This window comes from Vipera ursinii (assembly GCF_947247035.1).
Source record: "Vipera ursinii genome assembly, chromosome: 3".
Classification (NCBI taxonomy): Eukaryota; Metazoa; Chordata; class Lepidosauria; order Squamata; family Viperidae; genus Vipera; species Vipera ursinii.
The window spans coordinates 190,920,897-190,936,779 of NC_139516.1; the positions used below are offsets into that span (position 1 = coordinate 190,920,897).

A 15,883-nucleotide genomic window follows, 5' to 3' on the forward strand; every position below is an offset into this window, starting at 1 on the left:
CAAATATAATATTTACCAGGCATAGCACATATTTAGGATACCTGAAATTCTGTCAGTTCAGAAAACAAGGTTCTTCAACCTAAGAATTCCATATACAGATACTGTGCCATTCTACAACTCATTTGTAGTTCAATTTGTTCCAACATTTTTTAAAAAAATAGGCTTGTACATACCTGAGTACCAACAGTGATATTTGGCATTGAAGATATACCAGCACTAGACTTGGGCTTTTTATTTTTGGCTCTAGCCTTTTCCAGCATTTTCTTCCTTTGACTAAAAGGAACGACACCCCTAGGAAGAAAAATACTAACGTTAATATGAAATGGATGTAATAAACTAGTCAGAAATTTAAAACAAGAGACAATTAATGAGAATGCATCTAGCCAATGAAAGAATTTTAAGATTTGAGAAGGTAAGATTATATTAGGCAGTTCCTAAAATTGTGGTTCTAATAGTTAACTGTTCACACTGAGTTAAGAATATGTATTTTGAAATCTATGGAAATTATGTCAGTTGGAGGCCAAGAGTAGAAAATTAGACATTTCATATATAAAAAAGAAGGCAGACAGAATGTTTTCCCAGCCAGCTTCATCCACCACTCTGTAGTGAAGCACAATGTCAAGCACAAGGCCGCGAAGTGGTTTCATGTGGCCCGCGAAGCCATCCTGGAAACAGTGAGGGAACGGCCCCCACTGCCTTGGCCCTGGTCCAGAGACCCTCTTTCTGCCAGAGACCCTCAGATCTGTCCCACTCCTGCCCAGGTCCCCATAGGCACCCTCGATGCGAACAATGTAGAGCTGGCCATGCCCACCCAGTAGGCCATATGCACTCTAGCCACACCCACCCAGTAGGCCATGCCCACCCTGGCCATACCCACCCGGCCCCTTGAGGGAAACCGCAATGCTAATGAGGCCCTCAATGAAATTGAGTATGACACCTCTGCTGTAGTGTGTACTCATAATAGTATTGCTTAAATAGATTTCTATTTTCTCCAGTCTTTTTCTATCTGACTATACTCCCAGTTCATATATATATATATATATATATATATATATATATATATATATATATATATATATATATATATATATATATATATATATATATATATATATATATATATATATATATATCTTCTTGCCTAACCACTGAAATCTTCCATTAAGGTCTTTAGTTTTCCCAAGATCCTCTCTGGCTTTCATAGTCTATTTCCCTGAACTATTTCTATGGCTTGGTTTAATAGCCAGTCTGCCCTTCGTTTCTTTCTGCCTTTCTCTTTTGCAATCATTTTTATTTATTTCTACCTTTCTCAGGCTCTCTCTCCACAAAGTTAATGTCTTTGAATCTGTTTATGACCTCATAGTTTTCAGGAATGTTTTTGAGATTTAATCTCATTGGCACTGGATCTTTTCTAGAATTTTTTTAGATTGATGTGAAATTTCTATGGTTAGCAGCAGATGGTCTGATCTTCAGTGAGCTCTCTCTCTCTCTCTCTCTCTCTCACACACACACACACACACACACACACACACACAAACACACACACACACACACACACACTCTCACACACCTACACCCACACCCACAAAATCTACTGTCTTTCAGATACACTGAGACTATAACTCCTAACATTCCATCTTCTTGACCAATAAGAATTGGAAATGTGCTGTGGGGGAAAAATTGTGGCTCCTAAACGGAAGGCAGCCCTGATCTTTTAATCTTTGTTACAAACATTTTTATTTCATTAATAAATACAAACTTTTCATTTTTAGATTGAAGGACTAAAAGGCAGAATAATATAAACTCAATCAAGCAAAAATACAGGTTGTAGTATCATATATCATTTTAAACATTCAGCCAGAAATACTTGAAAAAAAATCATGTATTCAAATTAAAGTGTCTTAATCACAAAAGCATCTTTTCTCTCTCTTTCTCAAGACAGCCTTGCTCTCAAGCTGTATGGCCCATATGAATAGAAGATAATTTTCTTCTATTTGGTTAAAATAAATGGGGAGTAGGTTATTTTGAATTGGGCAGCTTTTCAAATGTTATAAATTAAATTAAAGCTGAACAAGGTTTTTGGCATCTTTTTTTCATCATGTTTTCACCTACTGATTTTCGAACAAAAAACCTCTTCAAACATAAAATAGATAACCTGGTCAGGGGAGGTTTTTGTTCTTTGCAAATAGATATTTACAGCTTTGAACAGAAATATACACTTACCACCAATATAAATTATTCTCCAACTGAGCACAGGTATAAAGGGCACAACAATGCAGTGAAACTATCCGTTCTCCTTGAAGTTCTGAGTAGGTCTGTGCAGTATGTTCTAATTTAGAAGCTACAGAACTCAAAGTTTCATCTACCCAGGTTGCCACCTAAAAGGAAAAAATATTTAGTGATCAGATATTTTCATTTCAGAATCTTATTTAGTCAATCATTACTGACAACTCTTTATTACACAACATGAACAATCAGTTACCATCAAGTTTGAGATGAAATTTTAACAAATTCTTTTTTTTCTGAATAATTTTAAGAAGCAAGATCAAAACAGAGTTTGGGGAGCCATATTCAAGGCAGAAAAAGGCCAATGTGTTTTTTATTAACTTTCTATAGCTGGTTTTCCTCTTTTTGTTGTTGTTGTTGTTGTTGTTAAGATAGTTTCTCTTTTACTTAACTATTTCTGTAGTTTGGGTAGCTGACAACAATTAAACATATCTTGCAATAAAGTGGTAAAATTAATATAATTGATTTTTTAAATTTTATAAAAAATTACTATTAGAATGATAAAATACTAATACAAACTAGAAAATGTTTTCTCAAATGTTTCATACCTTATTGTTCTCAGTAGCAACAGTTGCTCTAATGCTATTTGCAGAAAGAAGAATTATCTTCTCATTTGTCAATCCCAGTGATCCTGCACGTGGATGATGTATTGATGGATTCTTTGGAAACAAAATCATCAGATAGTATGTTATAAAATCATCAATGAAACATCCACTATAATGGTGGGTGTTTCCTGCCATTACTTTCCTGCCAAGGATCAACTAAAAAGCAGATTTTGTCCCATCCCAATTTCATATTCAAGAACAGCAGCACACTTTTTGCCATGAAAGTGATTTTCTTTTATTCAAGTAAGACACGAGAATTACAAGCCAGAAAAAGCCAAGCAACATAGCTCTTGTTAGAAACTCATTGCTATCACTGCTCCTTCTAACTATGCTGGGTGCCAAATCACTCCACGTATTGCACAGCACTAGCCAGATTTTGGTCACACTCTGATGTAATTACAGCACATTACTTTTTATTAAATATATATTTGATAGCATTAAATAGAATTGTTAGCCAAGAAAATAGACAAATGGATCGCTGAACAAATTACTCAAGGCATAAATGGCCAGACTAATATTATTATGCTAGGGACACATTATAACAGGATCTAACTTTCTGGAGACTATAAAGCTGGAACTGGTAAGAGGAATGAAAGAAGAGATCAACCAACAGGAAGATGGATGGAATGAATTACAGTGGCAATGGGTACACCACTGGAGCATCTGAAATATCAACCTGAGACAGATCTTCATAGAGAAAATCTATGTGATCGCTAAAAGTCAATACTAACTTGATGGCAAATAATCAATCAAACAAACAAATATAATTGTATCTACCTGTGTATTTCTGTATGGTTCAGATTCACTCCACTTCCATTGATAGAGTTCCCCTTTACTGCTCACTGCCACCAATTCAGAATACAGAGCACCAATAGAAATAAATTTCATTCCATCCTACAAAATCAGATAAGTTTAAATGTTCAACATTGTAAGAATTATATATTTAATGTACTATTGGTTTTTTTTTACAGTATGGGTTCTCAAACTGCAAAACTGCAACCATCTAAAATGATAACTGAAATTGTGCCGTACCCTTGCCACAATAAATACAACTAATAATTTCATTGGGATTATTTGTGCAGGAAGAAAATCACTGTTTATTTTTAATGATTATGTTTTAATCATTACCATAGAGATTTTCATACTTTGGGGTACTACAAGGATTATCTATGGGCTTAGCAAAATAAGACAGAAGCTTTTGACTGTGCTCTCACTTGGTTTCCCTTATCTGTTCATTTTAAAACAAAATTGATTCTCCAAAATTGTTTGTGATTCTTCAAAATGACTTAATCGATAGACAAGAGGACCCCTGGCTTTAATAAGAAAAAACTGTTCTCGTTTTAATGATCCCGCTAATATGCACAACAACAAAACAAAAATATGCACTAAATTTATACAAAATAAATTACTTATTACTATACATTTTACATCACCTGACTTCAGTTATTGAATCACTGTACTCTGCAGCTGAACTACATTCACATTTTTACTTCCTAACATAACTGAATTTCCATTCAAAATTAATACATTTTTTAAAAAAACATCAGTTGAAACTTTATGACAAAGTAGATAGGCATTTTGCTATGACAAGATACTGGTCTTCCATTTTTTAGTTTTTATAATTAATCCAGGAAGTCCTTAATTAATTGCAGCTTTGCATTTCATCCAAACCAGGAATCTATTATTTCTGGATTCAAAACAACCCAGATATTATAGAAATTTCAAGTTGTTATTTCTGGTACTGACTTCTTCCAAACTATAGGTTCTGGGTTTTGAACAAATGTGTTTAATTAAAAAAAATAATGTAACTTTTAGCAAATTGAAAAGAAAAAAAAGGGAGGGACTGATGCAGAAGCCCTGGGTTATTTGTATTTTCATTTTCTTAATGGCTAAAGAAGCCAGCATTTCTTATCGTGAACATTAATTACACTAACATCTGCACCATCAAAAAAAATGTAGTAGCGCTTATAGCAGTAGCACTTAGACTTATACAACACTTCACAGTGCCTTACAGCCCTAAGCGATTTACAAGTTAACCTATTACCCCCAACAATCTGGGTCCTCATTTTACCAACCTTGAAAGGATGGAAGGTTGAGTCAACCTTGAGTCAGTGAGACTTGAACTGCCACAATGCTGGCAGTTGGCAGTCAGCAGAATTAGCCTGCAATACTGCATTCTAACCACTGCACCACCACACTTTATAATCTAAAGCAGGCATATCAAACTTGCAACGTCACATGATGTCACATGACGTATTGGGACGTTTTCCCCATTGCCGGCAATGCAGTGGGCGCGGTTTCAGCCCGCGGGCCAGCAGTTTAACATGCCTGATCTAAAGTCACAGCGTTTAGATTATAAGTAGCACTTATAATATAAAAACGCAGGGTTTGTGCTAATAGTAAATAATTACATAGAAAAGGAAAGATAGCAAAGAGTACATTTGAAAAAATAAATTACTATATTTTCTATCATCCTTGTTCTGATGTGATTAAGTGGTATCACTAGTCTATTGATCATCCAAAAAAAATATTCTGATAATTGTCAAACATCAACTGTACTTTAGAAACTCATTTTGTTAAATTTCCCCATTCTGATAGAGCTAGCCAGTACTACCCAATGGCCAAAGATATAGTCAGTACATAAATGAGATTCTCTCCCAGCTAGCAGCCCTTTCACTCTCAAAAAGTGGGGAGAGAATCTCAGCTCCATGGCAGTTTGCAACCTTCCCTGCCGGTTTCTGCACTGATTGTTTAGGGAAAGTGACAGAGAAGATTGTAAATGTGTTTATATACGTGATCATGGGTGCTTGGCAACTGGCTGTAAGCACAAACAGGTTGCAAAGCAGTAGATTGTGGTCACCTTACTGGAGGGATGTTTTATAACAGTTGGAAGTGCTTTATAGGCTATAAAGCACCCTATCCATGGCAGCTGGAACTTTAAACAGCTGTTAAACAATTGATCATAAGTTGAGGACTACCTCTATGTAAATTGTCCTGTTATTAAGGTCAATGATTATTTAAACTTTGTATGTATGTATGTATGTATGTATGTATGTATGTATGTACCATAAATTTAAGATTAAGCAATACCAACCACATACATATAACATAATGTATTTTCAGACTGTTAGAAAGAGAATAAATATAAATATATAGTTAACACATCTTATATATTAATTTTTTAAAAAATAATAATCAGTACCTTATCTGGCCACCACTGCAAATCTTCTCCTAATGAGACAGGGCTTTGGACAGGTGTATTCTTCTTGTCAAGGTTTGGCTCTCCTTCTTTGCTTGTAGAGCCTCTTTCATTATCAAATGAGGCTCCATCAAGCCACCTTCGTTCACGCAAACGTAAAACGGACTCACGTTCACGCAACAGCTCAGAGTCTCTCTCTAAGGGAAGAAGGAGAACTGGTATGCAATTGGGTCACACCAGTGGGATAAAAGTAAGCCACTCTCTAGTAAAGACCCTTCAGGATGCAACTAACAGCAATTGTAAACTATTATAAAATATAAACATCAAAATGGCATGCAGCACTCAAAATATTAACCCTTTCAAGCATATGTACTATTATTGCCAAAATCATTTAAAATATAAGAATGATACTCAAAATCTATTTCAGACCCAGGAAACTTCAAGCTACTTAAAATGAATTCGTGTTTTAAAGTTATATCACTAGATATATAGAACAAGATAAAAAGTGTTTTTAAAAATTTGTAGTACCATATGCAAAGAGTATATTATGGGTGATGTATCAAACGGTATAAACAAAACAAAACCTAGTTTCAATTAACAAGGATTTGAAGAGACTTTTAATCTAGCAAAAAGGAGTGTTTATTAGAGAGTCTCAGCAGTTCCCCCATCACCACTTGAAAAGGTTAACACACAACCTTACAGTGTTGTAAATTTGCTAGTCCAACCCCTCAAAGTATCTAGCACTTGATGTAATTTATTTTTAAGTTTAAGAGTAAAGTTGTTTAAAAGAAAATTTTTAAGTCAGAAAAGTTCTAGAAAGATTTTTTTAAGGAAAATGTTCCTTACCAAAATGCTTTCCCTTCAATTGGCCTACAAATTGTCTAAAGCCAGTACGCCAGTTGTCTCATACAATTAAAATGTTAAGTCAGGTAATCAAACTAAATATCCAAGACTACATATATATATATAAATCAGAGGATGAATAATGCATTTAAACTATATTATTCTTCATTTAATAACATTCTTAATCAAAACAAGCATGCTTTCTTTTGCTTTCTTTACTTGGTCTTCTGTCACTGTCATCTTATTCTCCACTTCCTTCAACCATTAGTTTAAAAATGAATATCCATCTAGCTTTCTGATAACTCCTCTAAAACCAATGTTTTGTCAAATTTTATTTTTCCTCTTATTCAGACCTCATAGTTTAGTTGACTTCTAATGAGACTATAACGAGGAGGGTTAGGAGTATGTACATTAAGAGGTAGTGGCATGTATATAATTCTAAGCTTGTCCTCAAGACCTATGCATAGTTTCATATAGATAGATAAGGCCTTTGGTTTTAATCTCCACTAGCATGAGTAAGCAACCCATTCCCCTTCAATTGTGATTTTCATAATTTTTTACTATTAGCCCTACTGGCTAGATTTCATGGGAATTAATTCAAAACAAAGTAAACAGACTTCAAGATGTCTACCATTTTAGAAGCTTCATAAATAGCACAATGAAGCCATATATGATAATTTGGAAAATCACTTTATATTCACAATGTACAGCAAGTATAATAAAATCTTTTAACTAACTTACATACTGCACTAAGAATAGTGAATTCTGTATCTGAATACTAAGAGAAATATTAAATGAGTAGAGTGAAATTCAAGAAGAATTTGTTAGCAGTAGTTGGATTAACAACTGATAAAATGCTCTGGACAAAGTACTAGTTTTTTTGAAGAAAGTTCCAGATCCAGTGTTGGATTTCATACATTTTCAAATCTTACTTATAATTGTTTTTATACAAAATATTCTTTAGCTGCTATTTCTAAATCTAAATGCAAAAAAAAAGTAATGACTAGGCTTAAAGCTGATTAAATATATTTTAAAGTGTCACTGACATATTTTGCAAAGGAATTATTAACTAAATGATACATAATGGGCTGTGAAGGAACTTTCACTGCTACCTATCTGAACACAGGTAGGATTTCTACACTTGCTATAAAATTATGCATCCATATCAGAGAAGGCTGAAAATTCCCTATGTACCAACCAATTTTAACTTATTCTAAAGTAAACAAACTCTCTTCTGGGATGTTTCAGAAGGGAATAAGTTTTTAGATCAATCTTCATAAATCTTTTTTTAAAAAAACACTGGCTTCGGGCAGACAATTTTAAAAGCCTCATGCACATTTCAGCTGTCAAGACATTTCAAACATACTACTAGTAATTATTCTGTAACTTACTAGAATATTTTTTGAAATGTTACAACTTAGCAGAAAGTTTTTAATTGTCTATATTTAGAATAGAAATTGCACACACAAATCTAAGACAGAAATCAGCAGCATGTGCTATATCTAGTACTGCACAGCAATACTACTTATTTACAAAGAAAAAAAGGTGCAAAATTACCTCGGGACGAGCTTAGCCTGGAAAGTGATGAGCGCCGAAAGGATGGATAACCAAAGTAACTAATATCTTCTGAAAACATAGCATCAGCATCAATAATGACACTTGGGTGAGCAGAATGTATGTCAGCATCCAGAAGAGACATAAGATCCTCTATAAGAGGAGACAAGGATCTGAGGTAAATTATCAGCTACTTGAAAATAATCTAGAAAGACCATCACCAAACAACACAAATCCACTAACAAAACTGAACTTTTCTTCCAATTCCCTAACATATAAATATTTTGCCTACTGCTCACATTTCAATCAAGCAAAATATCCTAGAATGCTAATCCAGTTATCTACTGTATATCAACTGCCTTCTTGCTGTTTCAAGCCATTAAGTCTAATCTCATCCTAAGAACTCAAATGTTAGACAAAGCTATGAACAGTTAAGCAATATAAAAAAAACTAAATCGTTCCACAAAACAGCATGTGAAAATGCTTCCTTCAAAAGAAAAGAAAAAAGAAAGAACCTCTAATTTTATCTGAAACTAAGACAATTGTTACCTAAACTGAAAAATGTCATTTTAATGGAGTCTACATATAACTATGCAAAAAAAAACATACACGTATCTCCTGAAGAAAATATTTTATGAGACTACATTTATGGTATCAAATTAACTGAACTGTTGATAGGGCAGGAGAGTGCCTCACTTTTGAATCACAATCTTGGCATAAAATCTCAGCTGTTAATAGCACAAACAAATGCTCTCCTGGTATTGGCTTTTTTCTATCATTTTCTATTAAATTTAATTTCCAGCAGAATAAGAAATGCTGCCTAAACTGTCAGCAGATGCAGTTAAGTTTATCCAGTAAATCTCAGCTTTATAAATTCAACACCTTGCATTTTAATAGACTCCTAACCAACAACGTGCTGCATGTAATCCAGCTACAACAGACACTATTTAATCCTTAATTAAACCTGTCGCTTTAATTCCATGACCTCACTATGATGTCATGTACAATTCTTTTATTTCCCATTTCTTTTCTAACATAACTGAATTCTTAGCTATCAAGTACTATCTGTCTGATTCCTGCTACAAATAATCCTAGTGAGATCATAATTCAATTCAAATAACCTGACCTTGATTTTTACAGATCAATATACAATATAAATATTTATATCCCCTATTTTCCCATGTCCATCATTACTGTTATTTCTTCCCAGAATCCATGTCCTATTGCCCTATTTTAAGAAAACCCTGGTTTATGCAATCCTTTCAGCGTCCATCCAAGAATTACACTACAATGGAGCAGTACCTCAATAACTTTCCACTTCTCCACCTATGGTATCCTATAAGAAATGTATTACGTTTCTGAATTACAAACTACAATTAAAAACTAAGAGTGGGAAGATTTGCTTTTAAATGCATCTTAGCTACTTTTCCACATCTTATTAATGAAAGAATCAATTACTTTTTAAAACAGGCTAGAGGTGTGTGAAGTTTCACAAAAGAAGAAGTTCCAACCATTAGCATTTGATTCAAAATTTCCCCCCCCCCACATATAAACTAAATGGGGAAAAAATGGGATAATTTCCAGCACCTTAGTTCCTTTCTTCCTAATTTAAACTTCTGGTCTGAGAAAATCTGAGTACTGAATAATAATCAATCTCCCTTCAGACTGACCCTCTAAAGAAGCATTAGTTCTTGCTTTCAAATAACTATTTAAAATGCTCAGTGAATCAACTTAAGAGCATTGTATTTCACAGCTATTAGTTTTCATATACATTCATGCTCTGAGTCTGATTTATCCATTTTGAAACTGCAAAGCAAAATATTGCAGCATTACAGTAACTATCATCTTAACTGCTAAGCAGGATCAGATTTAATTTGCTGAATGAATGAGCATTCAGGAAATATCAAGTTATAAGCTAGACTAAGAAGTTGGGGCAGAAAAATCCTACAAGGCAGCAATAACAAACCATTTTGCATTGTTGCCAAGACAATTTATATGGTCATTTCCATGCAGTCACCAGGAATCAAATGTGAGTTGGACTTTTATATGCATACCGAAAGGCAACCCACAAAATGTCAACAAGTTGCCTGCTCTCAATATTGTTAATAATATTTATGAGTTATAATTATAATGTATAATTCTACTTTCTTATGAACTGAGTACTAAATATCTTCAGAGCTGTTGTGGGTCTCCAGGATGGATATAGTACTGGATATAGTACTACAGAATAAGGTGGTAACAAGATGGTGTAACATTGATACTGTAGGGTGCTTTTAAATCCAGCACTGATGCTGGACAGCCATTTAACAATTGTGGCAATTAGGTTTTTCATTAATTTCAGCTGATAAATCTTGAAGAAGCAAACCTAGATTTGGTTATTTGCAGGATGATAAGCTTAAAGCAGGATAATAGTACATTCTAGAATTTTTGGGGTGCTGCAAAAATTTCAGCTAGCCTGGAATATAGAATCAAATATGCTAAAGGTTACCTATTTATGATTCCACATTACACTGAAACTGCTTTACTATTTAGTAATTGCTTTGGGGTACATAACTTAGAATGCCTATTACCCCAGGGTCATGTGTGCATTCTTTGGTCATGTCATGCTCCACAAGACTGACAAGTTCAGGAGACAAGTTGCATGTGGATTTCTGGAAAAAAAATGTAATTCTAGTAGGCTAATATAAAAGAAATTTGAAAACTAAACAAAGTGATTCTCTCACACAATTTATACATAGTGTAATTAAGCAAAGTTACTACTAGTCTCTTTCTCATACTTCCCCATTCCCCTGAATTCAATAAACTTTTCTCTAATGGCCTTGTTTCCTCCCTTAACCATCGTGCTGCCTCCTCTATTTGTTAGGTATTCTGTCACATTATTACATTTTAGGGTGATTTTTAAAATGTACTTAGACATCTCTCTATATTAATGTTTTAAATATTGTTGCAATGTATGTATTTACTGTCTGTTTGTGCCCAGAGCTATTAAGAAATTGGTAGCATATAAGTTTTTTAAATAAGCAAATGGAATTCATATTATTCACTTTGATCGAAAACTATATCATTCATATAATATATATTAATTCACTGTAATCTAAACAAGTTTATTACAATTTAACAAATAAACTCAACCTTTTACTGCTTTCCTTTGTAATCTTACATATCTGGGCAAGACATTTCACTCTATAAATATGTTGTACAAATTTATGTTGAGAACTAATTATGATGCTATAGTCTTATACAATTTTTTAAAAAATGTATTTTTATACAGTTCCCTTGAACAGCTGGCAAACTGGATCCTCGCCAAGAACCTGAATAAGTCATATACTGTATTCTTTCTTTACATTCATCCAATCTTTAAGCTTTTTCACATTATAAATATAGATCTACCATTCAAATACAAGATTGTTAAGAATGCAGTTTCAGCTGCCAGATCATTTTCTCATTTCAATAGAAGAGAAATATGTAGCTGTGGAATCCTTGGTGTTCTCTGATCTTGATTATTTGTAGAAATTTCATTTCCTGACTAGGCAACATCTTCTGTATGGGGATTGCTCCCTACTGTTTATATACAGGTGAAACTCGAATAATTAGAATATCATGCAAAAGTTCATTTATTTCAGTAATGCAACTTAAAAGGGGAAACTAATATATGAGATAGACTCATTAAATGCAAAGCAAGATAGTTCAAGCCGTGATTTATCATAATTGTGATGATTATGGCGTACAGCTCATAAAAACCCCAAATCCACAATCTCAGAAAATTAGAATATTGTGAAAAGGTGAAAAGGTGCAATATTCTAGGCTCAAAGTGTCCCACTCTAATCAGCTAATTAAGCCATAACACCTGCAAAGGGTTCCTGAGCCTTTAAATCAGACATGTCAAACACAAGGCCCGGGGGCCCGATCCGGCCCGCAAAGTGGTTTCATGTGGCCCACGAAGCCATCCTGGAAACAGTGAGGGAATGGCCCCCACTGCCTTGGCCCTGGCCCAGAGACCCTCCTTCTGCCAGAGACCCTCAGATCTGTTCCACTCCTGCCCAGGCCACCAGAGGCACCCTTGATGCGAACGATGTAGAGCTGGCCATGCCCACCCAGTAGGCCATACGCACTCTAACCATGCCCACCCAGTAGGCCACGCCCACCCTGGCCATACCCACCTGGCTCCTTGAGGGCAACCGCAATGCTGATGCGGCCCTCAATGAAATTGAGTTTGACACCCCTGCTTTAAATGGTCTCTCAGTCTGGTTCAGTACGAATCACAATCATGGGGAAAATTGCTGACCTGACAGTTGTGCAGAAAACCATTATTGACACCCTCCATAAGGAGGGAAAGCCTCAAAACGTAATTGCAAAAGAAGTTGGATGTTCCCAAAGTGCTGTATCAAAGCACATTAATAGAAAGTTATGTGGAAGAGAAAAGTGTGGAAGAAAAAGGTGCACAAGCAGCAGGGATGACCGCAGCCTGGAGGATTGTCAGGAAAAGGCCATTCAAAAGTGTTGGGGACTTCCACAAGGAGTGGACTGAGGCTGGAGTCAGTGCATCAAGAGCCACCACACACAGACGGATCCTGGACATGGGCTTCAAATGTCGTATTCCTCTTGTCAAGCCGCTTCTGAACAACAAACGTCAGAAGCATCTTACCTGGGCTAAAGAAAAACAGACCTGGTCTGTTGCTCAGTGGTCCAAAGTCCTCTTTTCTGATGAGAGCAACTTTTGCATCTCATTTGGAAACCACGGACCCAGAGCCTGGAGGAAGAATGGAGAGGCACACACTGCAAGATGCTTGAAGTCCAGTGTGAAGTTTCCAGTCTGTGTTGATTTGGGGAGCCATGTCATCTGCTAGTGTTGGTCCACTGTGCTTCATTAAATCCAGGGTCAACGCAGCTGTCTACCAGGAGATTTTGGAGCACTTCATGCTTCCTTCCGCAGACGAGCTGTATGGGGATGCTGACTTCATTTTCCAGCAGGACTTGGCACCTGCCCACACTGCCAAAAGCACCAAAACCTGGTTCAATGACCATGGGATTATTGTGCTTGATTGGCCAGCAAACTCGCCTGACCTGAACCCCATAATCTATGGGGGCATTGCCAAGAGAAAGATGAGAGACATGAGACCGAACAATGCAGAAGAGCTGAAGGCCGCTACTGAAGCATCCTGGTCTTCCATTAAACCTCAGCAGTGCCACAGGCTGATAGCTTCCATGCCACGCCGCATTGAGGCAGTAATTGCTGCAAAAGGGGCCCAAACCAAGTACTGAGTACATATGCATGCTTATACTTTTCAGAGGTCGAATACTGTTCTATGTACACTCCTTGTTTTATTGATTGCATGTAATATTCTAATTTTCTGAGATTGTGGATTTGGGGTTTTCATGAGCTGTATGCCATAATCATCACAATTATGACAAATCATGGCTTGAACTATCTTGCTTTGCATGTAATGAGTCTATCTCATATATTAGTTTCCCCTTTTAAGTTGCATTACTGAAATAAATGAACTTTTGCATGATATTCTAATTTTTCAAGTTTCACCTGTACAGTATATAAGATGTTGAGACTCTCTAGAAAGAATACAGAAAAGAGCAACAAAGATGATCAGAGGACTGGAGGCTAAAACATATAAAGAACGGTTCCTGGAATTGGGTATGTCTTGTTTAATGAAGAGAAGGACGAGGGGGGACATGATAGCAGTGTTCCAATATCTCAGGGGCTGCCACAAAGAAGAGGAAGTCAAGCTATTCTCCAGAACACCTGAAGGCAGGACAAGAAGCAATGGATGGAAATCAATCAAGGAGAGAAGCAACCTATAACTAAGGAGAAATTTCCTGACAGTTAGAACAATTAATCAGTGGAAGAACGTGCCTCCAGAAGTTGTGAATGCTCCAAAACTGGAAGTTTTTAAGCAGAGACAGGACAACCATTTGTCTGAAATGGTATAGGGTTTCCTGCCTGAGAATGAGATTAGACTAGAACAGGGGTCCTCAATCCCTGGTCCGTGGACCAGTACCGGGCTGCAGCATGCCAGCAACTGGCCCACACAAACAAGCAGAACCCCATCTGCGGGATGCAAGCAGTACACAAAACCACATCCCCTCCGGTCCATGGAAAAACCTCTCTCCACATAATTGGTCCCTGGTGCCCAAAAGGTTTGAGGACCTCTGGACTAGAAGATGTCCAAGGTCCTTTCCAGCTGTATTGTTATCGTTGTTGTTACCCCTAGCAATGTTGGTGGAGGTATGGTTTTCTCCTTGGTAATTCCTTGACCAGGATATTGCTTTCTGCTTGTTTGTTTGATGTTAATCTAGGTTCTTGCTGAAGGAGATGATGTGTTCTGATCTCTTTATTTAAAAAAAAAATCTTAATTAATTTTGTTAAATTTTCTCACAACTCAAAAAATGAAAATATTGTCCTATTGGACAAAACAACAATAATCTTTAAAAGGTTAGTTTTCCCTGATCTCAACCACTATGAAAATGTGAGACATTATTAGTCTTCCTTTCAACATCAAAATGAGACCAAGATTTCTTTTTTTACAATAAATTCTGTCCATGCTCAGAAATCCAAGACACTGTTAAGAAGGAAATATGCAATAAACTAACTTAGAATGAGTTCATACTTTTACTTGGAATTCTCTGGATAACTGTTGCCCTCCATTTTTCTTCTTCCAAAATGATTTCCGTGTGTGTGTGTGTGTGTGTGTGTGTGTGTGTGTGTGTGTATTCATTCCTCATTTATATATGGCATTACCATTCAAAAAAAAATTAAAATCTACAGAACTGTATGATAGCATAGCTGCTCAGCTACCCCTGTGTTTTTAGGATTTCAAAAAGGGTTGTTTTTATTACATTTAGATTGAAGGAGAGTGTGACTGACAAAGGAACTCAGACAAGTAATTTTCTCTTCCAGATCTGTAACTAGGAGCTATTCTAAATCTAATAAAACAAACTGAAAATGAATATTTCCTAGTGACCTATCTGAGAGGTATCTCTTCTGAATTCTACTTAGTGAAAACTAAAGAAAAAAGTTCTGTAGATAAGCCTATTACCTCTGCCTTATGCATTATTTAACATATACTATTCAAATGAAAATCATATTAATACCTCTCCATTATTGTTAGTGATATGATTTTGAAAGCCATATTGGAACCAAATAGAGCTACTGTAATATTGACTGTAAATATAAAATGTTCTGGAAAATTGGTCAATTCAGCAGGAACAGAATTATAATACTATATAAGACTAATGATAAATTAGACTTAAATTGCCCATTAATTTGACCCATGAGAGGGGGTCAAACACAAGCATTCAACAGTGAAATAACTACTGCCTTACAATTTAAAAGCATTTTTAAATGATAATAAAATAGCTACTCCAAAGTTTTTTCTTAAATTAC

General features: G+C 35.6%; 1 protein-coding gene across 3 annotated transcripts in view; it reads right to left on the bottom strand.

Moving 5' to 3' along the window:
• The window catches only part of UBR5 (ubiquitin protein ligase E3 component n-recognin 5), a 97,857-nt gene that overhangs the window by 54,995 nt on the left and 26,979 nt on the right, over positions 1-15,883 (bottom strand). For all 3 annotated transcript variants that reach the window (XM_083358762.1, XM_083358763.1, XM_083358761.1), the window contains exons 8-13: positions 8,491-8,640; positions 6,094-6,305; positions 3,669-3,785; positions 2,835-2,945; positions 2,224-2,378; positions 174-291 (exon numbers count right to left, since the gene is read on the bottom strand). In XM_083358762.1, the coding sequence (XP_083214888.1) occupies positions 174-291; positions 2,224-2,378; positions 2,835-2,945; positions 3,669-3,785; positions 6,094-6,305; positions 8,491-8,640 (863 nt within the window). The remainder of the gene's footprint in view (positions 1-173; positions 292-2,223; positions 2,379-2,834; positions 2,946-3,668; positions 3,786-6,093; positions 6,306-8,490; positions 8,641-15,883) is intronic.